The sequence below is a fragment of the Miniopterus natalensis genome, chromosome 5 (assembly GCF_054644295.1).
Source record: "Miniopterus natalensis isolate mMinNat1 chromosome 5, mMinNat1.hap1, whole genome shotgun sequence".
In the NCBI taxonomy this organism is placed as follows: Eukaryota; Metazoa; Chordata; class Mammalia; order Chiroptera; family Miniopteridae; genus Miniopterus; species Miniopterus natalensis.
Window position 1 is genome coordinate 10,363,659 of NC_142085.1, and position 26,047 is coordinate 10,389,705.

At 52.2% G+C, this 26,047-nt stretch overlaps 1 protein-coding gene across 1 annotated transcript; it reads left to right on the forward strand.

Annotated features, from left to right (window-relative positions):
- The first annotated feature begins 1,707 nt into the window (after positions 1–1,707).
- RAB44 (RAB44, member RAS oncogene family) lies at positions 1,708–25,165 on the forward strand. Its single transcript, XM_016223701.2, has 13 exons — positions 1,708–1,914; positions 8,669–8,780; positions 10,456–10,630; positions 11,826–11,972; positions 12,609–12,699; positions 13,063–13,158; positions 14,950–15,137; positions 15,727–17,198; positions 19,866–19,947; positions 20,865–20,979; positions 22,033–22,134; positions 23,662–23,738; positions 25,075–25,165. The coding sequence occupies exons 1-13, from the start codon at positions 1,708–1,710 to the stop codon at positions 25,163–25,165; spliced, it is 2,955 nt and encodes a 984-aa protein (XP_016079187.2).
- Positions 25,166–26,047: the final 882 nt, after the last annotated feature.

Sequence of the window (26,047 nt, forward strand, 5' to 3'; positions counted from 1 at the left end):
CCCGTGGGAGGAAAAGCCCTGACGTGTGGCATTTGCCCACTGGCATGGACCGGATACTCCCACAGTGGCCGCGCCCAAGCCGCTGGGTTCCGGAGAGATGCACGCGCTCGGCGGTGTGTGCCCCGAGGCCCGGTGCGGCACCCCCTGCAGCTTGACATGTGTGACATGGAAACTGCCCGCAAACAGACTTTGAAGGCCCCGAGAGCGACAGGCCAAGAGACAGAGACGGAGCGAGACAGACAGAGAGATGAAACAGACAGGGAGAGACAGGGATTCCTTCGCTTTAAAGTGTGGTGGCCTCCGGGGTGAGGCACTGCTTCACTCGCGTCCTGTGCTTCTGTGTGAGGGAATCTGCCCAAGGGAGGCTGGACCAGTGGCTCCAGTGACTGGAATGAGCATCTTCCCTGAGGCAGAGCTCCTGAGCCTTCCACTCAGCCTGACTGCGACCTTTGGACCCAGCAGAGAAAGCCCAGAGGGGTTGTTCCCTCGGCCTCAGTTCCTTTGCACGTGCTGTTCACTGCTTCTAAATCCTACTCGCCTCCTTTAGAGCTTGGCCCCTTAGGAAGCTGCCTGACCATGTGCACACCAAGCTCCTCTCACCCCATACAGTTTTGTGTCTGGACTTACTCTCTCCAGGTCAGGCTACCCCTTTCTCCTGCCCTGGGGCCTCACCTAGACAAAGCCTTATCCATAAATATCCTTATTAATTGACTGACTGACCGAAGACCTTCAATGACAGATGAAAGGACCCTAATTAATGAATTGGACAACCCTTACTTGAGCACCTACTATGTGCTAAGGACCTGGGAACAATATGGTCCAAGGTGCACAGTGACATCCATAGGGGGAGCCTAGGGCATCTTGGGGTCTCGGACAATGGGGTACTGGACCTTACTTGAAGTTGAGGGTGGCTGCAAGGGAAGGCTTCTTGGAGGAGGTGGGCTCTAAGCTGAGGGAGGAAGAAGTATCAGCTAGGTGAGGGGATAAGAGAGTCGGGGAGACTGGGGCAAAGGGAGCCAGGGTGAGAGGGAATCTGGCCTCCTGGGAATGGGGAGTGGTTCAGAGGGAGGCTGTGGATTGCAAGGACTGGGGGTGGGGGGTAAAGGAGGGGCACATCCCACAGGGCCACACGTCAGGGGAGCTCCTGATTCCTTGGTGGGTGTGTGGAAAGAGTTGAGAAATGGTGTTGAGGAGAAGAAAATGCTGGAGGGAGGTGAAACAGAGAGGGAGGAGGCAGCTGTCGCGGGTCCCCTCCCAGAGGTGAGGTGAGAGGAAATGAACTGGAGGGAGCCACAGGAGAGACGGCTCACAGGGTGCTCTTGCCCTTCAGACAGTAGGACTCGGTTGACTCTGCTTAACCACCCCAGGCCCTAAAACAGAACCTACCCTGCACAGGGGGCTCTTTCATATAACAGCCAGGGAAGACCTTGGACAGTTGAGCAGAGATCTAAAGAAAATGAGGGCACCTGGATAGCTCCGGGAAGAGCATTCCAGGCAGAGGGAACAGAAAGGGCAAAGGCCTTGGGCAGGATGTGCTGGAGGCCATGAGGTCAGAGAGGCCAGCGCAGTCCAACCAGGCAGGGCTGCATCACCCGTGGTGGATTTTCTCCAGGGGTAATGGGGAGCCATGGGAGGGATTTCTGCAGGCAGTGACTGTGTGGCAGCCCAGTTTCCCCTCACCATTCTTTGTCCCCAGGACAAAGCAGCATGGAGACTGGACAGAGAGCCGCCCGAAAAGGCCGGAAACTGGGCTCCAGCCGCCGCCGGCAGACACGAGAACCTGCTGATGGCCAGGATGTCCTTGGGGCTCCAGAGCCAGGGTCCTGGTCCTCTCAGGCAGCTGCAGAACTGCAGAGCTTCTTCCAGGACTGTGGTGCCAAGGAGAGGGGCTTTGTCACCCGAGAGGACCTGGCGGTGAGTTGAAGACCCTGTCTCACCCTGAATCCCTTTTCAAGACTGACAATCCCAGGAATGTAGGGCTTGTCTGCTCTTTCCCTTTCTCTCATCTAAACTTTGATCTCAGAAAAGGCTAGAAATTTGTTTATACTAATGTGTAAATGACTGATAAGGCTTTATGTGTTACCCTCTTTCAGAAACATTTACATTTTGATAAAGGGAAGGACTTTAAGCCAAGGAAGTAACTTGCAAATGATATCATTTTAGGCCCACTGAGCAGGGAAGTTTATCTTGGGGAGCAGTCAGAGCCCTGAAAATCAAACCATGTTGATGACTGTAAACTTGAATGAGACATAAGATCAGCCATGGTGGTGTGTCCCAATAAGGAAACTTAGGCTGTGGCCTAGACCAGCTTGACTGATTTTTCTTCGTTTTTTTCCTCATTACCTGCAAAAAGGCCTCTGTGGGTTGCTAGAGCCTTGCTGGGCCTGCTGTCTCCTCCTGATACTGCTCCAGGCTCCAGACTTGGTCCTTCCCCCAGCAAAACTGACCTTACCTATACTTAGCCTCAGGGCCACAACAAGGTATGCATGGCTGATGTTAAAATATAATTTCCAAAAGACTTTCAAGTAAATATAAAACCAGCACTTATCAAAGGTCTTACCTAATTAATTATTGCTATTAATTAATGAGGGGACCAGTAAGATGTTACGATGGGTTCAGAGGACATTTGAGAAGCTAATTGCTGAGTTCAATTTAAAAAATGACCCATGTCCAAAACTCCATAAATCTTTGGGGTTATCTGTTCTGCTAGGCAAAATTATTTTCATCTCTCCTGGACAAAAATCCACAAGTTAATGAGTAACTTCAGCAAGTCTGGAGCTTTGAATGAAAGGTAAACAATGAAATGAACTAAGTGCATTCCTGCAGCCTACACAGTGCTCCAAAGGACGTGCTGTCTGCCTTATTTCCAAGTTTCAGACTTTCAAAATATCTGTGGCTCTGCTATCTAGAGTGACCACCTGTCTCAGTTTGCCTGGGACTGGACGGGTACCTGGGATGTGGCACTTTCCAGCTAAAGCTGGCCACCCTCCGTCTGTCCTAAGGCCAGGAAACCAACCCAAGACTCTCTCCACCAGCTTTTACCTGCAGCCCGGATAACTGTAAGGGTCTTACTTTCTTCTTGAGGTTCCCGATTTTTCTAGGGTCCCTCTGATGCTAGAAGAGGCCTTCCTTACCACCTGGTTCCTAGGAGGGCTTTGCCAGCATTGGCTCCGTGTTCCTTACGCCGGATTTGTCACACCCGATTAGATAAGAATCATTCTCCACTATGACACTACAGTCACACAGCTGATTTATCTGCTAGACCTCAGCCGGAAGGAGGGCAGAGCCTTACTGAACTTGTAAATGACCATGTTGCCACGGAAAGCAAGGCGATTCGGTAAAAGTAATGGTTTCTGCATCAGGAGGGGGTCGGTGAGATTCAGATGCCATTTCACATGTTTAATTTCCGTTTACAGAAGCCATAATCTAGTAAACTGAAGGTTAGAGACAGCTTCAGGAGACAGAGAAAGAACTTGCTCATAAATCCATAAAAATAGAATAAAAATACTATCAGCTACATTCCCAACAAATAACCGCAACTAGATTTCCCTGACCCACTCATTCAGGCCCGTGGAATTAATTCTCTTACGCTGGATCTTGGGTGAGCTGGCTGCTACCAGACTCAGAGTCCTCGGAATGGGCAGCCCCCCAGCTCAGTCTGAAGGGTGGCTGGTGGCAGCTCGGCGTCCTGTCCCCGGCGGAGCATCAGCAGTTCAGAGAGCCTGGCGCTGTCCCCTCCCACGGGCTGCGAGTGTGTCCCGTGGGAGACACAGCTGGCCTGCAGCTGTTCGCTGAGCCCCGAGGCAAGCACGGGCTCACTCAGGAACGACCCTGAATGGCTGTGGGTATTTCTTCAGTCACTAAAATATCAGAGTGGGAGAGTCAAGTTCTCCACTGCGGTGCAGGACATGCTGTTTCATAAGGGTTTGGCCAGTGTTTCCCCTGGAGAGCAACGGCCTTGGGAAATCTCCATGCCCCCCCCAAAGCTTGCAGCTTCTGACCTGGTTGCAGCAATTGCATTTTACCTACGAAAACTTAGCCCACAAAAGGCCCACATCTCTCCTGAGGTGACGGCTCTTCTTACGATGTTCTTCTTTTTTGCGCCTAAGCCATGTTTAATATCAGATTTTGTTACAGGTTAAATCCTCTGTTTTTATTTTCTTCTACATGCAACAAATACTACAGTATTTTTTATTGATAATGATCGGCTTAGTCTCTTTTTACAAGCAGGTGCTAAACACAATTGTATTAATTCATCTTAATGAACTTTCAAAAAGAGGTATCAGAGCCCTGGCCAGTTTGGCCAGTGGTTGGAGAGTCGGCCTGGGAATGAAGGGTCCTGGGTTCTATTCCTGTCAAGAGCACGTACCTTGGTTGCAGGCTTGATCCCCAGACCCGGTCGGGGCGCGAGTGGGAGGCAAGCAATTGATGTGTCTCTCTCACATCGATGTTTCTCTCTCTCTCTCCCTCCCTCCCTTCTACTCTCTGAAAAGCAATGGAAAAAATATCCTCTGGTGAGGATTAAAAATAAATAAATAAACAAAAAGAGCTATCAAAGAAATGTGGCCACTGCATTAAGATAGGTTCATGGTAGTCTGAGAAATAGTACTTGGTTGCCTATTTAATCTAAATGACAATGAAATACAATGTTTTGAAATAAACATGGGAGAAGCTGACACAATTGCAAGGGTATTTAGCTCTTTCATAAGAGAGGTACCTTCGATTTTTTTGGTTTCATTTATTTTTTATTTGAAAATATTTTAAAAATATTTTATTGATTTCAAAGAGAGGAAGGGAGAGGGAGAGGGAGAGGGAGAGAGAGAAACATCAATGATGAGAGTCATTGACCGGCTGCCTCCTGCACGCCCCCTGCTGGGGATCGAGCCCACAACCCGGGCCTGTGCCCTGACTGGGAATCAAACTGCGACCTCCTGGTTCATAGGTCTAGGCTCAACCACAGAGCCATGTCAGCTGGGTGATTTTTTGTTTTCAAAAAATTAGAATCTGATAAAGCCAAGCACAGCAGAGGGACTTAGTCTGCTGAGAAATGGAATCAGTTGCCTGGGCAACTTACACAGACGATAAATAGTAAGCTCTTTCTCACCCTTGCCCAAAGCTCTAAAACCAGTTTATCATTTTAATAGAGATGGAGCCCAATTCTGGTTTTGCGCTGATGTAACACGAGGGATAAGTTTCACAAGTTTTGTTTGTAATTTATTTTTAAACCCATCAAAATGGAGGCAAATTTGGCAAAATGTTAACATATTTCATAGCTTATTTTCAGACTCAGGTATTATAAATCAAGGCAAAAAAGACTCCTGTTCAGCAAACCTTCGACTCTCTCTATCCATTAGGACTTGCCCTTTAGAGTTTTTCAAGTTCTGGAACAACCAGACACTTTAAGACAAAACTACTCCCCTTATCCCTCCAAGACGAAACACACCCATCTTCCTTGCAGACACAGAGGATTCTCTGGCACTATTGTCCCTGGTATCGTCTCAGGCACCAGTAGTGCCCGGCCGGCTGTGGTTCGGCGGTCGAGCGTCGGCCTGTGACCCAGGGCATCGGGGTGCCATTCTCGGTCGGGGCACATGCCCGGGTTGCGGGCTCCGTCCCTGGTGGGGGGCTTGCAGGAGGCGGCCGACTGGTGACTCTCTGGTCATTGATGTTTCTGTCTCTCTCTTCCTCTCTCTGAAATCAATAAAGATATATTTAAAAACAAAACAAAAACACCTGTAGTGACTACAACCTTTAACCACAGTAATTAACCTCTATCGCACAGAATGAACTGCAGGGTAAATGTCTGTCTTATGCAGACATTTCAGTGGGCCAGCAGAGCTCACAAGTACGCCTAACACGACTTTCTGCAGTCACACATGTCCCTGGCACAGCTTAAAAAAATTGTGATAAAATACACCTAACATGAAACTTACCCTTTCAGTGGTATTAAGTAATTCACACTGTTGTGCAATCATCACCACCATCCATCTCCAGACCTCTTTATCCCCCCCAGGGAAGCTCTGACCCATTAAACACTAACTCCCATCCTCCTGTCTCCCCAATTCTGCTTTCTATCTCTATGATCTGACTACACTGTAGGTCCCTCCTATAGGTGGAATCACACAGTATTTGCCCTCAAGGGTCATTCATGTTGTAGCATATTGCAGAATTTCCTTCCTTTTAAGGCTGAATAATATTCCATTGTATGTATCCACATTTCATCTCTCCGTTCATCCCCTGATAGACATTTGGGATGCTTCCATCTATAGCTATTGTGAATGCGGCTGCTATGAACATGGGAGTACAAGTATCTACTTGAGTCCCTCTTTCCCCTTCGTAACTATTTAAAGTGCACAAAATGAATTCACTCGTTAACATGACCCAAAGATACAGCTGCTCTCCAGCACGTAGAAGTAAGGAGTAAAGAGATATAAATTTAAAATTATGCTTAGCAATTAAAGCTTCAGTATTACATTTTTCTTAATTTAATATTAATTCAGGTTTTTCAAGTTACAAAAGAGCTTGGAAATTGTGTTTAAAACAACATACTATAAAATATGAGTACTGTTGCTATAAAATTTGTTAGAATAATGAATCAGTTTAGTCGAACACAAATTTACATTTTTATAATCTATTTTTTCAGATGTGCACAACTGGGTTGAATTTTTCTCTCTTTAACAAGTTTTCCCCCATGTACTTGTTTATTTTTATTTTTTATTGAGTTTATTGGGGTGACATTGGTTAATAAAATTATATAGGTTTCAGGTATACAATTCTAACATTTTGATAATCTTAAACATCATGTACAAACAATGTTAACTTATTTGATCAGTAAGACAAAATAAGCAGTGTAGGACATTCAGATGAACTAGTTTCTTCACAAAAAACAAATAGAGATCTTATAAAAAATAAAATGTATACTTGTATTATACTTAATATAAAGCAGAGAAAACACAGATAACTATTATCTGTGTCTTGTAACCCAAAATTCTTAAACTAATCCAATTTGTCCAAAGATTCACCTTAATTATGTGAACCTGGCTCCTTAAAGGTTTTCTGTGCTAACAATTTATTGGATGAGGGACTTAAAAAAAAAGTTGAGCACTGGAAAGCATTATAAATTCAGTTGCTTTATTTTCTGTGACTTCGGGAAACGCTAGATTTATGTAAGCACTTATTTGTCTCTACAAACCAATCAACACAGAACCCCGAAGGCCTCTAAGTTATCACTATCCTCCAGATGTAGCAAATTGCTTTACACTCACAATAAGGGTTAAAGACCTTTCTGATTACAGATATGTAGATACACAGACACAGAGGGAGTCTGGCTTTATTGCTCCAACTCCAGCCATAGGTCAAAAGTCAACACAGAAGCAAAGCACTCACCAGTCCAGGTCTCAAAGAGCTGTTCGCCTCCCCAGTGGGTACAAATTCTTAACTCACTGGAGGTCACAAGTAAAAAAAAACCACACTACCACCACCACCAAAAGATTAGGAAATCAGATTTTCTGTTGTCTTTCAACCAACAGACGCTAGGTCTCTATCGTGCAGGCCAAGTAGATCACAGAATAATCAGTCCATAAAATCCATTCCCCACTACTGCTGCGGCCAAAGCAAAAACACAAGTTCAGCAAAAAGAAAAGAAAAGAAAGGAAAGGAAAGGAAAAGAAAAGAAAAGAAAAGAAAAGAAAGGAAAAGAAAGGAAAAGAAAAGAAAAGAAAAAAGAAAAAAAGAAAAGAAAAGAAAAGAAAAGAAAAGAAAAAAGAAAAGAAAAGAAAAGAAAAGAACAAAAAACTAGAGACACAGAGTCAGCAAACTTAAAGTTCTATCACAGTCACACTTAGGATTCCCTGCAAGCGCCGAGAGGTGCCAGGGCTCACTTCTCCGGCAACTGGGGCATCTCCACAGAACCTCCAAAACTGTTCAAATACAGTTTCCAAAACGCTAAAATCATGACCCTTGGGCAAAAATAAGATAAATTCATATCTAAGGTTTTATTTAACTCATTAACTAATGAGAGATGGTATGAATGGCTGAAAGAGCATTTAAAATGCTAGGTAATTTAACAAAGAAATGTTAGGACCAGATTGCTGAGTTAGAGTTTTAAAAGCCGGTTCATGTCCAATAGGCCGTAAATCTTCAGGGTTGTCTGTTCCATCAGACAAAATTTATTTCCATCTCTCTTGGACAGAACCTACACGTCAGCCTGTGTCTCTAGTTAGCCTGGGCCCTCTCATCAGCTCCGTGAGATGAGTTGTGTACGTTCCTATAGTCTAGACTCTAGAGGTGGCTTTGTCCCCACAGAATACTGGAAGGATGTGCTCTCCACCTTTTGGGCTTATTTTCAAGTTCCAGATTAATTTTTGGACACTGATAAACACAATCTGGGGGGATTTACGACTGTCCTTCATTAGGGCCCTTAAGGGATGAGACTGAGAACAGGCAAATGCTGATGGAGGAAGGGGGAAGGGAGAAGGCGTGGGGTTCAGGGCTCTGCTGAGAAGCTGTCCCGGGGGAGGGGGTCCTGGCACCAAGGGCAGGCTCTGGCTCAGGCAGGAGGTGGGGACAGGGGAGGTCGGGGTGGCTGAAGGCAAGCACCTTTCATTTTTTGAAGGTGGCCCAGAGCCTTCCCCAGTGGAAACAGCACCCAATGTACCCCTTCTTGCAGGCGGCCAAGTTCAGCTTCCTGGGCAGCGAGGAGGAGCCGGAGATGATCTTTGACTGGGTGGATGTGGAGCGCAAGGGACACCTCTCCCTCGAAGAGTTCAGCTCTGGGCTCAGTACGTCTGTCCTGGGAGGGGCTCTGGGGCTTTGGGGCACAGCCAGGCGTCCCAGGCAGTGTGCCCAGCACCGGCAAGACTGGCCTGACCGGAAAGGCAACAGTGACACCTTCCCAACCAGGGGACCTTCGCAATACCCATGAGAGGGTTCAGGGCGTGGGCGATAACCCGGTGACTGTGGAGATGAGGGCACCAAGTCTGTGGGAAAGCAGATGGTTTGAGCCTTAAGGCTCTAGCCCAGGAGATCTGATCACTCCCTTTCCCACCAGCCAGAGCAGCCCGCTGGCTGGGGGCTCCCCTGAGCATCCCCTCCTCTAGAGAGGCCACCAGGCTTGCTTTCTGATGCCTCCCTTTTCTCCCCAACAAAAGGCTTCCCTTGAGCAAGAAGTTAAGCACCCCCCATGCTTGAGACCACAGGCCTTCTTACTGCCTGTGGAAGTTCACATTCTGGCTTTGGTTAAGGGAATTCTGGGTCCCAGGGAGCAGCAAAGGGTGATATTTAGTGGGTGGGGGCTTCTCAGGCCCTTAGTCCCCACTGAGCAGGGCTAATTCAACACCTGCTTCTCAAGACAGGCCCCAAAGGACCTAATGAGGCCAAGGCCAGCAGGGAATAATACTCCCACTGATCTTCTCGATGGGGAAGACCTTCTAGCCCAGGGAGTGGAAGGTGTGTTCTTGCAGACACCCTGCCAAGCACAGCTTGGTCTCACATTAATGCAAAGTCATCTAGAGTTCTTAGGTCTGCTGAGTCCCCAAAAGTTTGGGGGACAACAAGAGGGAGACCAGGAATCTGCATTTATAGTCTGGGGCTGCCCAGGAGGTGGTTGCTCCGGTTCTGGTGATTGAGAACCTGGGGGTAGGGAGGGGGAATTGGGCCCTGAAATCAGAGGTGGAGGCAGAGGGAACATTGCTGTGCATGCACCTCCAAGAGCCATCTTTATATCTGTATCCAGTCATGCCCAGCACCCCAGGGACTTCCCAGTGCCTGTGGAACAAAATCTAAACCCCTTCTTGAGGCCCACAGGGCAGCACCATCCAGACTCCACCAACCTCTTGGGCTCTCTCAGTGCCACTCGCCTCCTCCACTGTGCCAATCTGTTTCCTACCTCAGGGCCTTTGCATGTGCTGTCCTTTCTGCCTGGAATGTGTTTCCCTGGGAATGCACACGGCTTCTTGTTATTCTCATTTCCGCTCCAGTGTCGCTTCCTGGGCCACTCTTGACCACTTTCTCTAAAGTAGCCCCTGCCCAGTCTCTAAATGGAAATTGCCTTGCTTGTTCCTTTAGCTCACTTAGCAAATTGACTTTTTAAAAAGTGTGTCCTTTTCAGCAGTCACTACCATGTCAGTTCTACTAGGGCAAGGATTTTGGCCAATTTTGTCCCCAGCACATAGTAGATGCTCAATAAATATTCTGGATGAATGAAAAATGTGTTGGCCACCATGGAGCTGCTGTGTGACTTCCAGCAAGTCTTTTGGCCTCTTTGGGCCTCATATGTTCATCTGTAAAATGGGCAAAGTGCCTACCTTCAGCAGACTCCCAAGGTTGACATGAGGAATGTGTAAATGTGACCAAAACAGATAATTATGTCCGCGAGGGCTGGAGCAGGGCAAGAGGAGAGGTCAGGAGCTGAGCCCAACCCCACTCTGTTCCTTTCTGTCCCCCTCTGTCCCACAGAGAGCATCTTTGGCTCCAGCCTGGGCACCCCCAGGCTCCGGGGAAAGAGGCCACTGTACTCCAAGCGAGTTTCTGCGGCCACCAGCTTCCCAGCGCTAGAGGAGGCGGATGCGGAGGAGAAGGAAGCATTCTTTGCCTTCATGGAGCAGCTGGGGGATGGCCATGTACATCCTGAGTAAGGCCTGCACGGGGCGAGGGGGCAGGGCAGGACAGGCAACGACTCACGGGGACAGTGTCAAGGTGGGAGGCTGCCAGGTGGAGCTCGGTGCAAATTCTGGTTTGGCCACTTGTCAGCTGTGTGACATGGGGCAAGTGGCCTAACCTCTGACCTCTGTTTCCCTGGCTGCAGAGTGAGCAGTGAGCTGTTGGGGGATACAACAGAGCCTGGGTGGAGATGCCTGCTCAGGAGGAGATCCCCCTCCTGGCCCCCCTGTCCTGCCTTATAATCACTTCTCAGGAGGATTACTGAGCTGGAGATCAGTCTTCCAGGGGCACTCACATCCTGAGGGTGCCTTTCTTAACCCCAAAAGAGGGTCTCTACTTGAGTGATGTCAGGACAGTGATGCCCTGGGTTGGGTAGGTTTGGAGACAGGAGGGTGTTTCCTCCAGGCCCTGGGCTCATGGGGTTCACTCATACTCAGAGAAGGGGGACCCTGCCTAAAAATGCTCCTCCCGCACATCCCATATGCCACTGGGGCTGTCAGAGCCAGCAAGGGGATGGCCCGCCACACGGGCTCTGTGAGAACAAGCTCTCAGAGGGCAGGGCCCTGTGTTGTGGGGCAGGCAGTGTGGGACTTAGGGTACAGGCTGGCGGGCCGGGTGTGGTGGGGAGCCATTTACCTCCTTGGCAGCTTGGCCTGGGCTCAGCCCTCTGGCATCTGTCTTCACGACTTAATTAAATCCATGTAAAGGCAGCATTTATCAAGTGCCAACCATGTGCCAGGCCCCAAACGGGTGCTTTCACTGGGCGTGTCTCACTCTCTGGAGAACTAGCTGGGCAGGTATCAGCCTCTCTATTTTACAAATAAGCCCAGAGAGGGCATGGTACTTGCCAAAGATCACACAGCTACGGAGTGGTAGAAGAAGAGAGAAGACAAATGGAAGCCCTGGGCCCTCAGGCTCCTAAGTCCCTCTCCCCGCAATTAATCACCAAACCCTAGAGAGACAAAGTGTTGTGGGGGTTCAAGAAGGGAGAGGGCACACTTGGAAAGATTCCTAGAGGGGTGGCATCTGATTGCAGCTACGGAGGTCAATAGATTTTTGTGGCCCAGGTGCCCAAGTCTCTTGGAGTGTTGCCATTCATCTGGAAGACTGGGGTCCCTGCTTCCTGGTCCCCTCATATCTAATCTCTGGCTCTCCCCCCTCCCCAGGCAGGCAGAGATCTGGCAGCTGTGGGGGAAGTTGAGGCAGGAGGAGCCCCAGCTGGCAGGCAACCTGGAGGGCTTCCTGGCCCAGATGACCAGCCGCCTGCAGGAGGCACGGGCTGACAAGGAGGCTCTGGAGCTGACCCTGAGGAAGTGAGTGGGGCGGGTGGCTCTCACCCACTAGGTGTCTGGCACGTAGTGGGAGCTCTTTACATGTTAGTTGAAGACCGGAGGCCAAGGATTCACAGCAGGACCTGGAAGCTGGAATGAGCAGAGCTGAGCTGGAGGAAGGGGTGACTTAGGGGACTTCAGGAAGGACAGAGCTGGGCCTTTGTTGAGACTGGGAATGCCAAGTATGTCTTGGTGCAGGGCCACTGTGGCACCAACTCCAAGAGTACCATTCATGTAGATGACAATGCATATGGTGGCCCTGGAGTTGGGATGGGCACAGCCCTGCAGGGGGTCTGAGTTATGGAGGTGGGGTGGTGGTGGCAGAGGGAAGTGGGGACGGAGTGTGCAGCAATGGGGAGCGTGTGACAGGGCCAGGGGAACCAATATCTTGGCGATGGTTACAGGAGTCAGAGTGATGGGATCAGTGTGACCAATGTCAATGGTACGTGGGTCAGGGGCTGTCACTGGGATAACTGTTCCCTGGGTGACAGGGTCAGTGACCCCTGACCCAGTGAGATGGGCAGTACCATGGACTCCAAGCCAGGTCCAGACCACCTGTGCCAGCAGCAGGGCCCCAGGGTGCTGATGGGCTACCCGGCCCTCCTCCACCCCTTCCAGGCGGGACTCTGACCACCACCAGGAGGTCCAGCAGTTGTACGAGGAGATGGAACAGCAGATCGGCCGGCAGAAGCAGCAGCTGCAGGCCAAGGTGGGCTCCGCAGCTCTCCCCCTGCCCTGGACTCCTCTGCCGGCCCGGCCCTGGGGATGGCAGAGGTTACAGAGAGTGGATCCTCTCACACCCCTGACCAGGGAGATGGGGTGAAGAGTGCCAAGCCCCCTACCCCTCTCTGCCGGGTCTCGCTGTGTCCCCTGGAGCCAGTCATTCTGCTCTCTGGGCCTCGGTTTCCCTGTTGCCACAATGCAGGCGTGAGCCAGGGAAGTCATCCTGAGACCCCTCTTGCTGGGACCCTGCACCCCAGACCTGGGTGGAGGTGAGTGTGGGGAGGGCTGGCCCAGCCTGGCTGGGTCTTGGATTGGGCAGCACAGGGACTGAGACCTCTCTGCTCCCCAGAGTGAGTCCCGGGACCTGGCCCTCAGCGCCCAGATGCAGGAGGTCCTGGAGGCCAAGGAGCGTGAGGTGCAGCAGCTGACGGAGGGCCAGAGGGAGGTGAGTGACAGGCGGCCCTGAAGCCCGGTTTCTGAGGACTCACGGACACTGACACCCCTGCCCTGAGGATGCACTGGGCTGTTTGGGCTCCCATATGAGAGGGGGCCCGTGGGAAAGAGGTGTCTTGGGCCCTTTTCCGAGGTGAGGCCAGGCACAGCAGCAGAGAACCAGAGGGTCTAGGTTCAAATCTCTGTGGTTCCAATGGATAGCCATGCAAATCTGAGGAAATAGCTTTGCTTGTCTTGTCCTTAGTTTCTCTACCTGTAAAATGGGACTAGCCATCTACCGCATCTCCCAGCTGGTTGTGTGACAGGAGGTAATAAATGGAAAGGAGAGGAAAGCTCTGGGCAGATACAAGGCCTCACTGCTGGGGAGGCCTGGTGGTAGGTGTTGCCCAGCTCTCATCTCCGCTGGCAGCTGAGTGACCTTGGCCGGTTTCTAACCTCTCTGAGCCCTGGTTTCCGCATCAGAGAAGTAGGATTCAGAACGCTTGCCTTAGAAACCGCTGTGAGGACTAGAGCGGCTATAGTGAGGGCCTAGGACGGTGCCCAGTGCTTTACAGGTCATGGTTCCTGTCTCTGAATCTAACTTGGCTTCCCCGTCAGAGTACCTGCAGTCCTGATGCCCAGGCCCAGTAGCCGACGGTCACTTGCAGTGGGCATGGTGGCTGAGCCTTTGGGTCTGAGATCCTGCCCCACTGACTCTTCCTTCAACTTCTAAACCAGGGACCTCACTAAATCACACCTGTGGTAACAGGACACCAGCATCCCTTCAGCACTGCATGGGTTCCCAGAGCCCAACCCCCCTAGCCTTGGCTGTCCCTGTCACCTGGTGTCCCAGATGCCCCTGAAGCAGCTTCTCCTTGGAAATGGAGGCAGGCCCCTCCTGCCGAGAGAGGAGGTCAGACTTCCACTCGGGGCCATCTTGTCCTGTCCCCCCGTGGGCCTGAAGCTCTCCACCAGGCCCCTCGTTCCTTCACCCAACAGCTAGTTAGGATGCACCCACTGTGTACCAGGCACAGTTCTAGGTTCCGAGGAACATGACAGACATAAGCCCCTGCCCACGGAGTGACTGTCTAGTCAGGGAGACAGATGATGAAATAAGCGAGTAAAATCTGTAACATTAGATAACAGGAGGGCTAAGTTTTGATAGATGACATTGGAGTAAAGACCTGGGGGAGGTAAAGGGTGGGCCGTGTGAATCTGGGGGAAGAGCTGTCCAAGCAGAGGGACTGTGAGTGCAAAGGCCCTGAGGTAGGCATGTGCTGTGAGTGTTCAAGGAGCAGCAAGGAGACCTGTGGGCTGGAACAGAGGGAGGGGGGAGCAGTAGTGGGAGAGGAAGTCAGAGATGGAATGGATGGGGTGGGGAGTCTGTGCAGGCCCTGGCGGCCATTGGGAGGGCTTTGCGTCCCACTCTGCATGGACACTCAGCTCCCATCTCCAAGTCATGTGACTTGCTGATAGACCAGGAGCCCCCTGCAGACCAGACAGGGCTCAGGAGCACAGCCATCGTGGAGCTTTGAGCAGAGGAGGGCGTGACCCCACTCACATGTCGGGCCCTCGTGGTGCTGGTAGCTTGTGTTTCTTACATAGTTCCCTGTCCCCTCCCTACCCCAACAATTCAAATGTCCCTCCTGGGTGGGAGGTCATGGAGCCAATGAGTGGCCGCCCCTCCAGTCCTGTTTAAGCTGGGTCTTAGGGACCTGGAGCCTGTGCCCCACAGTGGCCTTGGGAGGCTGTCTGTTGCCCTGGGGGTCAGCTGGGCTTCTCTTGCCTCACCACCCACCTGCAGCTGGAGGCCCAGCTCTACCGCCTGAGCAGCACACGCCAGGAGGCCAACTCAGAGAACCGGCAGCTTCTGGAGGCTCAGCATGACCTGGCTGGGCGGCTGGAGGAAGTGCGGGAGCAGCTGCAGGTGACCAAGGGACAACTGAACGTCGCCAGGGGCCGTGTTTCCTGGCAGATGGAAGAGAAACTGAGGCAAGTGGCTGCCACCCTGGGCTGGGGTAGAGACCAAGGGCTTCCTGGGAGAGGGGAGGGAGGCTCGGAGTCCTCTGAGGCTCTGGTCAGCACCCAGAACACCCTCCATAAACCTCACAACAACATCGCCAGGCTGAGAATGTCATGCCCATTTCTCAGACAAGGAAACTGAGGAAACAGAGAAAGGAAAGTCATGTGCACAAGATCACGCAACTGGGATTCGGACAGACAGATAGACAGACAGACAGACAGACACACACACACACACACAGACACACACACACACACGAGTCTTGTGCAGGGCTAGATCCCAGGCAGACACAATATTTGTTTCAGCTCAAAGGAGTGAGATGGGCCCAAATTATCAGGGAAGGCTTCCTGGAGGAGGTAAGGCTTCATACAGGCCTTGAAGGATAAGCAGGATTGCATGACCGGGAGGAGTGGGGAGTGCATACCAGGTGAGGACTACCTGAGCAAAGACTGGGCGGGAGGGCCAGCTATGAGGTGTGCAACTCATGGTGAGGTATGTAGGCATGACTGATGTGACATCTGTCCCTACCCTGACCTGAGCTTCCCACACCCTTTCTAGTGTCCCCAGAGCAGATGAGGAGAAGGCTCCTGACCCTCAGGCGGTCTCCCCTGAGGAGGTTCCCCTGCCTGGACTGTTTGGGGACAACGATGACTGGGACAAGCTCCTGAGCAGCTTCAACAGCCCCCCACACAGAGCCCTGCAGCTGTCCTGGAGCCCACCCCCGACCCCGAGATCCCCCTCAGTTCCCCAGACACCCCGAGTGGTCAGGCAGATCTCCATCTCAGAGTCGCACAATTTGCTGTTTGGTCAGGAGCCATCTTCAGATCCTGATGGGGCTCCAAGGAGCCCCCCTGGGGTGCCTGCCAAGGCCAAGGAAGGGGAAGGAGTGGACCCAGATGGGCAGGACCACAGTCCAGAGCGGCCTGTTGAGCCTCGCAGCGTGCACCCTAAGGAAGAGTCGGGGCCTGGCCCTGAGACCCACTTCCTCTGGACTCTCCCTGGGGCCCCAGCTGGGGAGTCAGGGAGCCTGGTGGCAGCTGCACTCTCAGTGATGGTTCCTTTGGAAGACAGACCCCCTCCCCAGGTGGCCTCTCCCTCTTCCCAGGGCCCAGCCGGGCCCAGCAAACAGTCCCAGGCCTCATACCGAGGTGATCAGGACTCCTGGATAGGGCCTGTCCCATCTAAGCCACCCAGGCAGAGAGAAGCCCTCCAACAGGAACCCCACGCTGCTGGCTCTGAGCCAGGACTGGGGTCCCTAAGGGCCAGAGTCCTCCCAGCAGGGCTGGCTGAGCCCTCCCAGGGTCTAGAGCGTGTGGCTCAGGCTCCCACAGAGGGATCGGAGCAGGGTGAGCTGGGCCCAGATGTGCAGGAGGGCCGTCCTGGGGGGCTAAGGGAAGCTCATGGCCGGGTCCAGCCAGATGCACAGCCTGCCTTCCCCCAGCAGAGTCTGGAAGAGGAACCCAGGGCTGAGGAGAGGAAACAGGTGGGCCAAGGAGGGCCAGGCCTCAGTTCAGACCAGCCACCTGAGGCTCAGGGCCTGAGAATTGGGCCCTCAGGACTCCCCCAGCGAGGTTCCCTGACTGCTCCTCTCCCACCTGACACACCGCAGGCTCAGGCTGAGGCAGAAGCCCCTGTTCCTGGAAAACCATCACCTCCAAGGGGCTCTTCCCTTCGAGGGGCTCAGCCTGGGGGTGGAGCAGGGCCCCAGCTGCCCACGGAAACCCTGCCCACCATGGCTGCCCTGGAAGCCCAGCCTGGGCCTCCACCCACAACTGCTCAAGCAGAGAGAGGACAAGGCCCCCTACTATCCGGGGAGCCAAGGGCAGAGAACAGGCCTGAAGACCCTGGAACAGGCTCCGGGGAGGCTGGGCTGACCCCATCCCCAGGGGACCCCAAGGACAGCGAGCCTCCAGCGGGCCCTGATTACATCTACCATGTCATCTTCCTGGGAGACTCGAACGTGGGCAAAACATCCTTCCTACACCTGCTGCACCAGAACACCTTTGCCGCCGGGCTGACAGCCACTGTGGGTAAGGACCATCTGGGGAGGGAGAGGAGGCCCAGGGGCCGTGGCCAACAAGCTGGAGCAGGCCCTGAGTGGAGTGAGCCATCCCTGGGGAAGCTGCAGGTTCTGTCCTGGCCACAGGCCCTGCACTAGACAGTATTTTATATGGGTTACTCTTACTATCTTACTAATCACCTCTAATTACGGGTAATTTGCTTTTTCTGCCTTGATCTGATTAGCTTATAATGTGCCACATCAACAAAGCACCCTGCAATTTAGGTGCCAGTGCTGGTTGATGGGGAAAACAAGCCAGTCCCACCCACGTGGCCCCGGGGGGCTGGCCAGTGCGTGGTGGCACTGGCTGGATGAGGTCATGACTAGCCCCCCCTCGGGCCAGCCAGCCGAGCTCTGGCGGGAAGTAGCCTTGGGCAAGTTGAATGTTTTACACAGAATGTATTTGTAGGGTGTGGTAAGTTAGGAACCTGGGCGCCTAAGTTCAAATCTTGTTCTGCCACTTACTAGCCATGTGAACTTGGACAAGTTCTTTAACCCCTCTGAGCCCCCCAAATCCTCATCTGCATAATGGGAACAGGGGAGTGCTGACTTTCTGGAGGGCTTGAGGATTAGTTCGGTTAGCACTCATCCAGCTCTTAGGATAATATCTGGCACGTGGTGCTAATCAATATTAGTTATGTTTATTATTATTATAATAAGCATTTGATAATATCTAATTCAGTGGCTCCTGCCAATGAAATGTACCAAAGCACAAAGCTTCTTCTCCCTAAAAATGTTGGGATCAGTGACCACTTGAATGTTATATGGACCACAGAAAACAAGCTTTTTAAACCACAAAGATGGAGTGAGCCCCATCTTGGTGTCAGTCGGGGTGCACGTCACTGGGGACCATCGCTGGACCAGTGGATAAATGACAGCCCACAGGCAAAAGAGGCCCCAGGACAACTTCTCAAACTTTTCTCTGCTTAAGAATCCTCACCTGGGAGCCAGTTAAAAATGCAGTGTCCTTAGGAATGGGGACCCACAACAGGCCTGGCCTGAGGTTGAGCAGGGTTGCAGGGCCCGCGGGGCCACTATTAGTAATCGCCTGAGCTGCTGGTTACCACCAGCTAAAATGCACCAGGCGTCTTACAATAGCCTCCCCTTCATTATCACGTAGTAAGAGGTTTCCAGAAAATTCAACCAAGAAAAACACAGATTGCATAATTGTAAAAACACGAAGCCAGCCTACACCCACTGCTGGGGGCACCTGAGATCCAGGTGGTGTGATCCAAACCTGTCCCAGTCCCAGCTGCGGTTTCGTGCCCCCTGGTGACTGTCATCTGTCTATCTTAATTATCGCTGGGGACGATTCTGGTTTCCTCAGTCATGAACAGTTCCCCACTCAGTGTCACCCTCCTTCCCTCCCCCTCCCCAGGGTATAAGAATGGTGGCCCGCCTGCACCTGGGGACAGGGCCAGTGGAGGACCAGAGCCCGTTGACTTCTATCTGAATGTGCACTTTGGCCTGGCGTTTCCATATCTATCCCCATTTTTCAGATGAGGGAAACAGGATTAAAGACCTGCTTCAGCTTCTTGCCTCAGCCGGGCCAGAGTTCATACCCAGGGCCACCCGACTTCGGGGGGTGGGAGTGGTTTCAACTCCCACCAGGGGCCAGCAGCAGGTGTTTGTGGGGGTCGCCATAAGAGAGAGGTGTCTACTGGCTCAAGGCTAACAGAAGGCGCCCGTCTGCGGAGCTGGCCTGGGCCTGCCAGGGGCTCTGAGCCGCAGGGCTCCCTTAGGAAAGGGGTGGGAATGAAGACAGACGCTCCTTTCCACCATCCCCCACCCACCTGGTTTCCTGGGAAACAGGGCCTGGCAGGAAGCTGTACCCCGAAGATTCCGCACCTCCCAAGGATCTCACTGTCACCTCCCTATTTCCAGAAAGGGTCTGGCACCATGACCTCAGTCAGAGTGGGGCTGTGAAATTCGAGGGGCTGGGGTTCAGACAGGTAAGAATTAATAACAATAATAAAAATGACCACCTCTCAAGCTCCTCCCTCTCCCAGAAAACAGGCCAAACCTTGGACATAAGTCATTTAATTTTCTCAATCACCCTGCACCTTGGGCCTTTTTAAACTGCCACCTTGCAGATGAGGAAGGGAGGCTCAGAGAGGTGAAGTGACTTGCCTGAAGTCACACAGCCTGTACAGCGGCCGAGGGTGGACAACTCACAGCCCAGTCAGTGATCTTTGAAGCCAGGGCTCCCACCACCCCTTGGGCTGCCTGTCTACCTGCTGCCTGGTTGAAGGGGAAGATGCATGCCATAACTAGGATATGAAACCAGTATTACAAAATAAAATAACGAAACAGGTTTTCCTGAGTGGACTAAAGAATAAACATCCATGTGCAATTGGAAAGACGGATGTGCTTGTAGAGGTCAGAACAGCCAAGGTTCCCTGTTGGTCCGGAGCGTAGCGGGGCAGTGAGCCTGTGGGCTGGGTGGTCAGGGAAGGCTTCGTGGAGGACATGGGCTCTTGAGTATGGGTGGGCGTGGGAGCAGAGGGGAAGCCCAGCAGCTGAAGGTTTCCATTCCCTGGGGCCAGGGTTGGGGACAGGTCTGTATCCGAGCCAGCCTTGGCCAGAAGTACTGGGTAGAAACTTGAAAGTAGGCCTGACCCCTCTCTGTGTGTCCTAGGAGTGGATTTTCGGGTCAAAAACCTGCTGGTGGACAACAAACACTATGCGCTGCAGCTCTGGGACACGGCTGGCCAGGAGAGGTAACGGCGCTGTCTTCATGAGCAGCATCAGCGACCTGCCCTGAGCCCGATGCCAGGGGTGGGGGACAGCCCCGACCCTGAGGCCACCAAGTGCAAAAGAGACATCTGTCCCCAGAGGAGTCAGAAGGTCGGGGGAGGAGAGATGAGTCAAGGCCCAGTAGGGGAGACAGGGTGGCGGACCCAAAGGCCACTGGGCCTGGCAGGGCTTCTGTGAGGGTCATCCCTCAGGGACAGCCCCCCGATCACTGTCCTACTGCAAATACTGGCCATCCACTTGCCAGTTGGGCAGCAGTGATCAAAACTTGAAAGCATGTCTCTGAGCCAGCAGTTCTGCTTCTAGAAATTCACGCTTCTGATGAACTCACATGTGATGATAATATCAAAGGGGCCGGGGCTGTTCGTAGCAGCGTTTATATTACCAAACACTGGGGACAACCTCCACGTCACCGATAGTGGGCCGGTGAGATGTCAGGGCCTAGCCACGCAACAGAATGCTATGAAGCCGCAAAGAGGGAGGACCCTCGCTGTGCACCAGGGAGACACCGCCAAGAGGTTTTACTAGAAAAAACCAAGTAGCGATTACTGAGTATTAACGAGCCCAGTGAGTGTTTTACACTGTACTTGTGTTAACGGGCGCGGGGCAGGTGCGTGCACGTGTGTAGATACGTGCATGCATATACATTTATACATCGCCCTGGGCGCCCTTTGGTACCTTTTGGAATCTGAGCCGTGAGAACTGTTACCCATTCAACAGTAACTGCACTGTAAGGAGAGAGCATATGCACACGCTCCGCGGGGAGCAGTTAGAGGCGGGAAAGATGCCTTCTCCCACTTTGCCGACGGAGGGGCTGAGGCCTGAAGAGGCCGGGGCTGGGGCGAGCCCGCCAGGCCGGGCCTCACGCAGACTCCCTGGGCAGGTACCACAGCGTGACGCGGCAGCTGCTCCGAAAGGCTGATGGGGTGGTGCTCATGTACGACGTCACGTCCCAGGAGAGCTTTGCCCACTTGCGCTACTGGCTGGACTGTCTCCAGGTGAGCAGATGACCAACTGAGGTTGGCCCCAGTTTGGGGGGTCAAGAGGGAACTTATATCCTGCCCACTCTGCCTTTCTTCCCAGGATTACAAATAATACAAGAGACATATAGGTGACACAGCTCACTGCGGGCATGTGGCTGGATGGGGTGGGAGTAGTACAAGGGGACCGTAACCACACGGTACACCCTCCAAAACAAACTACTTCCTTTATCCTATGAACATTTCTTTCATACGTACAGCAACTCTGTGATCTTTGCTTAACCCCTGGGGATAATGCTATTCTAGTACCAATCTAGGTGATAATTTCTCTGTCCACACAGAGGAATCTTTAGTTCTTTCCCCATGTATTTAATCAATACATACATGCTGAAATTCTGCAGTATGTACTAGCACAGCAGAGGGATATGAAGACATGTCTTCTTTCTAGAAGTTTCTAGTCTAGAAAGAGATGCAAAGGAAGTAGGATAAGGTAATATATAAGGGCACCTGGGCTCTGGGGTCAGACAGGACCCAACTCTCCCACCCCAACTCTGTGACCCTGGACAAGTGACTTAGCCTCTCTGAACTTCAATTTCCCAACTTCTCTCATAGAGTTGTGAGGATTCACTGACATAATTGCTTTCAGCACAGCACCTGGTATAGAGTAAACACTCAGTAAAAAAAAGCTATTATTATTATTTTTCATGAAACAATTAGGAAATGAGCCAACACTCTCTGCATAACCAAGCTCTGGGCTATTGAGCACAGGCAGGAAGAGAGGGGCATGGGCAGGATCAATCCATGAAGGCTTCCTGAGGGAGGTGGCTTTGAGGTTGGCCTTGGAAAATGGGTGACATGTTTGCAGGCAGATAGGAGAGGCAGCTTCACTGCAGGTAGAGGGGAAAGTGTCACAGCGGGAAGGGTGTGGAGTGAGTGTGACATGGCAAGGTGAGGGTGTGGGGGGAGGAGGCATACTGTCAGCTTCCTGAAGGTCACGGCCAAATCCACCCAGGTCCTGGCACACAGTAGGCACTCAACATGTGTGGCTGAGGGAATGTGCTCTGTGTGCAGGACTCAGCGCCCGACGGAGTGGTCGTGCTTCTCTTGGGAAACAAGATGGACTGCGATGAGGAGCGGCAGGTGTCCACCGAGGCTGGACAGCAACTGGCCCAGGTGAGCACTTGGGTGTTGGCCTGTCCCGCAGCCTGGACTGGGCAGACACCTCCCTGGAGGGTAGTGAATAGGTCTCCCGGGCCCAGGCCACCAAGAAGGACCCATTGGCCATTTCTGCCCCAGCCCAGCCAGAGGCCAGGTCAGAGGGGACAGCAGCTGCCCACCTCTGCCTCCCACCCACCCCAGCTTTAGAGCCAAACCCGAGTCAAACCCGGTGGGCATGACATTGAACCTCACTGCTGACGTAGCAGATCCCCACCCAATATCCTGACCTACGGAAAAAATATCTTCAGAGTAAAAAGGTTTTAAAAGCTTCACTTAAAATACCCAATCAAATCCTAATTTTATCTCTGGTCTCTAATTAACATAACATTCCTTCTAATTTAATCTATTTTAAGACTGAAATTCTTCCCCAGGAAGATGAACATCAGAAGCCCCACCGCCAGACGGTGGACACTATTTATTTATGAATAGAATTTGACCACGTTCCAGAAAATCTGGAGGGTCATCAAGGAAAAAAAGAGTCCACTCCTTGCCCCACGCCTGACACACCGTCGTGGCATTTTCACTCTGCTTCCCTCCCACTTCTCTCATTTCTCACCCTCCTGAGGTCATCACGGTGGCGCCTGCTGGGTGGGAATTTTTTTCTCTTAAAAGTGGTAGCTCATTTCTTTGACATAGTAATTCCCCCTCTAGCAATTTATCCTGAAAGAAGCAGAAATAACAACCCCTAGAGAATCACACAATGGCCACCCTGTTCGATGTGTAATCAGATGTGTTTACTCGGGGATGTTCTCTACGGCAGTATTTACAAGGACAAAACGGGACAGCAGCCAGTGGTTGAACAGTGGGGGCTCATGTGAGAGGCCAGCATTTGCCATTAGGAACCCTGTCCTGGGAAAGCGCTGAAGGGTGTGGAAGACGGGCTTACACCACAGTGTGAGGGCAGGAAAGCAGCTGCAAATCTGGGTACAGGTTGGGTTGCCCCCTATGACAGCGCTGATATTTGATTGGGGCCCACACAGCAGTTTCACCGGCTTAATCTAATGGTACATGACCTTTAGCATCCCCCCTCCCCCTAATTAAGGGGTTATATAAAACAGAATGGAAATATATATGCTAACAGCAGTGGTTTGTATTTTGTACTTTTTAATGCTGTCTCATCTAATATTTCCCCCAATTAAATATTATTGAAATTAAAAAAAACATAACTGATGGTTTAAAAATATTAAGGACATTTCTCTAAGTTGGGACACAGGCTTCTCACTGTCGCTCTGAAGGCTGTGGAATGTTTCCAGGATGTCAACTTTGACACCTTGGCCAGCCAGGGTGGAGGGGCAGTGGGCAGAGGGGCGAGGCTGGGGACCATGGCTATACGAAGATGGGGCTGCCTCACCCTTTGGGGTTGGCCTAGGGACCTACTGGGTGGAACTCTGTCGGGTGGTCAGGCTTTTGGTGGTGGGGGCTGCTGCCTGGAGTCTAGCGGTCTCCCTCAAGGCACTCATACCCCGTCCGTCTGGCCTGCAGGAGCGGGGGCTCTCTTTTGCAGAATGCAGTGCTGCTCTGGGTCACAACATCCTGGAGCCCATGGTCAGCCTGGCCAGGTGAGTGCCACCTGCCACCTCCCACCCTGAACCCTCTGGGTAGCTTTCAGTCAGCTTGTGTGGGGATCACCAGTGAAACCACAGAACTCACCAGTGTGGAGGAGAGAGCACTGTGTGAAGAGTCTCCTGACTCCAGTTCTACCAGCCCCATTAGCTGCATCACCTCCCAAAAGTCATATCCCCTCTCTGAGCCTCAGTTTTCTCATTGGTAAAATGTTCCCAACCTTCTAGTGACTTTCACTGGATTTAGAATAAAACCCAAATGCCTGCATTGTCTCCAGGGCCATCTCCCTGCATGTGCGTCTCACACACACACACACACACACACACACACACACACACACAACACATGCATACACACTACACACACACTCACTGAGCTTCAGCCACGCAGAGGGGCCCTCCCTGATTCTGGATCACAGGTCTCTGCTTGTGTCCTTCAAAACCCTTCAGGACAAATTGTAATGACGAGACATTTGTCTGTTTTCCTCTTGCCATCTGCCTCTTCCTGCCCGAGGCTGCAGATCCTGCAGGGCACAGCTTGGTCTGTTTTGCTCAGCCCCTCCCCGCATACCTGGGACCTTACAAATATAAGGTGCTCACTAAATGAACGAAATGACTAAGAGGGAGGGGGTATCAGACCAGCAGATCTCTAAGCTCCTTCTTTGACAAAGTGACTACAGTGACTTGCTACAGTGACTTCCCTTTGCTTCAGGATAAAAGCCCAGATTTCTTCCAGGCCCTAAACCCTAGACCCCTGCTGCCTCCAAGGCTTCTTTCTGACCATTCAGTCCTTAGCTATGTGATTTAGCAAAGTGCTCAGCACATAGTAAATATATTGTGAATGAATGAATGAATGAATGGACTTCTTTTACTTTCCCAACCCCCAAGCTCTCCCTTAACACTGAGCCTTTGCCCTCTGCCCTGAATGCACCCCCTTTTCTGCTGCATCTCAGCCCGGACACTACCTCTGCCTCCTGAGTCCCTCCAGGACCTGGTGTGAAGTCCCTCCGGGTGCTTCCCCATTCCCGGGTCCTGATCAACCTGTCTCCTCGCTGCTCCCTCACTGCCCAAGGCCAGGACATGCTGGCTTCAGTGTCCCTTGCACAGTGCCTGGCACATAGGCTGGAAGGAATGCCAGAAAAGGGACAGAAGCCAAAGTCTCCGTGGCCCCGTTTTTCTGGTGCCATGGGGAATGCAGGGCGGGGGCACAGCAGGTAGAAGAGAGGAAGCTCAGGGGTGCAGCCCTCCAGCCCCACAAGCTGCACCCATGGGCCCCTCCTTGTTGCCCCTGGGAGCCGATCGAGGGGACTGATGCCTGGGTGTGGTCATGCAGGTCACTCAAGATGCAAGAAGACCGCCTGAAGGGCTCACTGGTGGAGGTGGCCCCTGAGAGGCCCCCAAAGAAAGCTGGCTGCTGCTCCTGACCGCCTGGTCTGGCTTCGCTGGGATGGCCACCTGCCTGGGCTCCCTGTTCCTCACCCCTGTCCCACCTGCCTGGGCACAGCAACATCAGAGAGCCCCAGCTTGGAAGTTCAGGAGAATCCCCCTCAGGTCAGGACTTGGATCCCAGGGCAATGGCTGTACTAACGCTGCCCTTTTGTTTTCCGAAGAAGGACTTTGCTGGGTAAATAATCCTTGGGGTGGGGGATTATTTAAAGAAAGGAAAAATCTAGAGGAACAGCTTAAGGAAAATACGCCACAGTATTGGCCACACATCTCTGGGTGGTAACACCATAGGGCGAATGTATTTGTATTTTCAGAACTTCTGCAAAGACTGTGTATTCCTATATAGTCAGAAATAAAATTGAAGGGAGGAAAGAAACTTTTCAAGGATCTTGCTTTGATGCTGATTACGGATCGGCATCTCCTGTTCGTGACAAAGTCCTCTGTTCATTAAAGCGGTCCCACTGTTCTGTGCCAGGTGAAGCCGCCGAACTTGTCTCACTCATGTAGCTGTTGGCAAGCCTGGAGTTTCTTCCAAGAATTGACTCCTGGGAAGAGCAATGTTCTGATGGCCTCAGATGGCACCCCAGTCTCCCTGAGCCCCGCCTTTCCACCCCGTGCCCCAATGCCAGGTGTCTCCTGGCGCAGACCTCTGCCCCGAGGCGTCAGTCTCTGGATGCCCTCGAGGTACAGCTGGGGTGTGACAGGTGGGGGCCTGGGGAGCAGCTGGGGAGCTGAATTCGATCACTCATGGGCTCCTCTTTGGAGTGTTTGCGGGAGTTCCCAGAATCACACAGCATTCGGTGCCCTGGAGAACTGGCTTTGAGAGACTCAGAGCAACGGCCTAGACTCCGAGTGCCGGC

What these genes read in the sequence shown, in the direction of transcription:
- RAB44 (XM_016223701.2), top strand. Translation starts at nt 1,708, where the DNA reads ATGGAGACTGGACAGAGAGCCGCCCGAAAAGGCCGGAAACTGGGCTCC. An exon ending in CAGATGGAAGAGAAACTGAG is followed by an intron (nt 15,138 to 15,726) that starts GCAAGTGGCTGC and finishes CACCCTTTCTAG; the next exon opens with TGTCCCCAGAGCAGATGAGG. An exon ending in ACTGGCTGGACTGTCTCCAG is followed by an intron (nt 20,980 to 22,032) that starts GTGAGCAGATGA and finishes CTCTGTGTGCAG; the next exon opens with GACTCAGCGCCCGACGGAGT.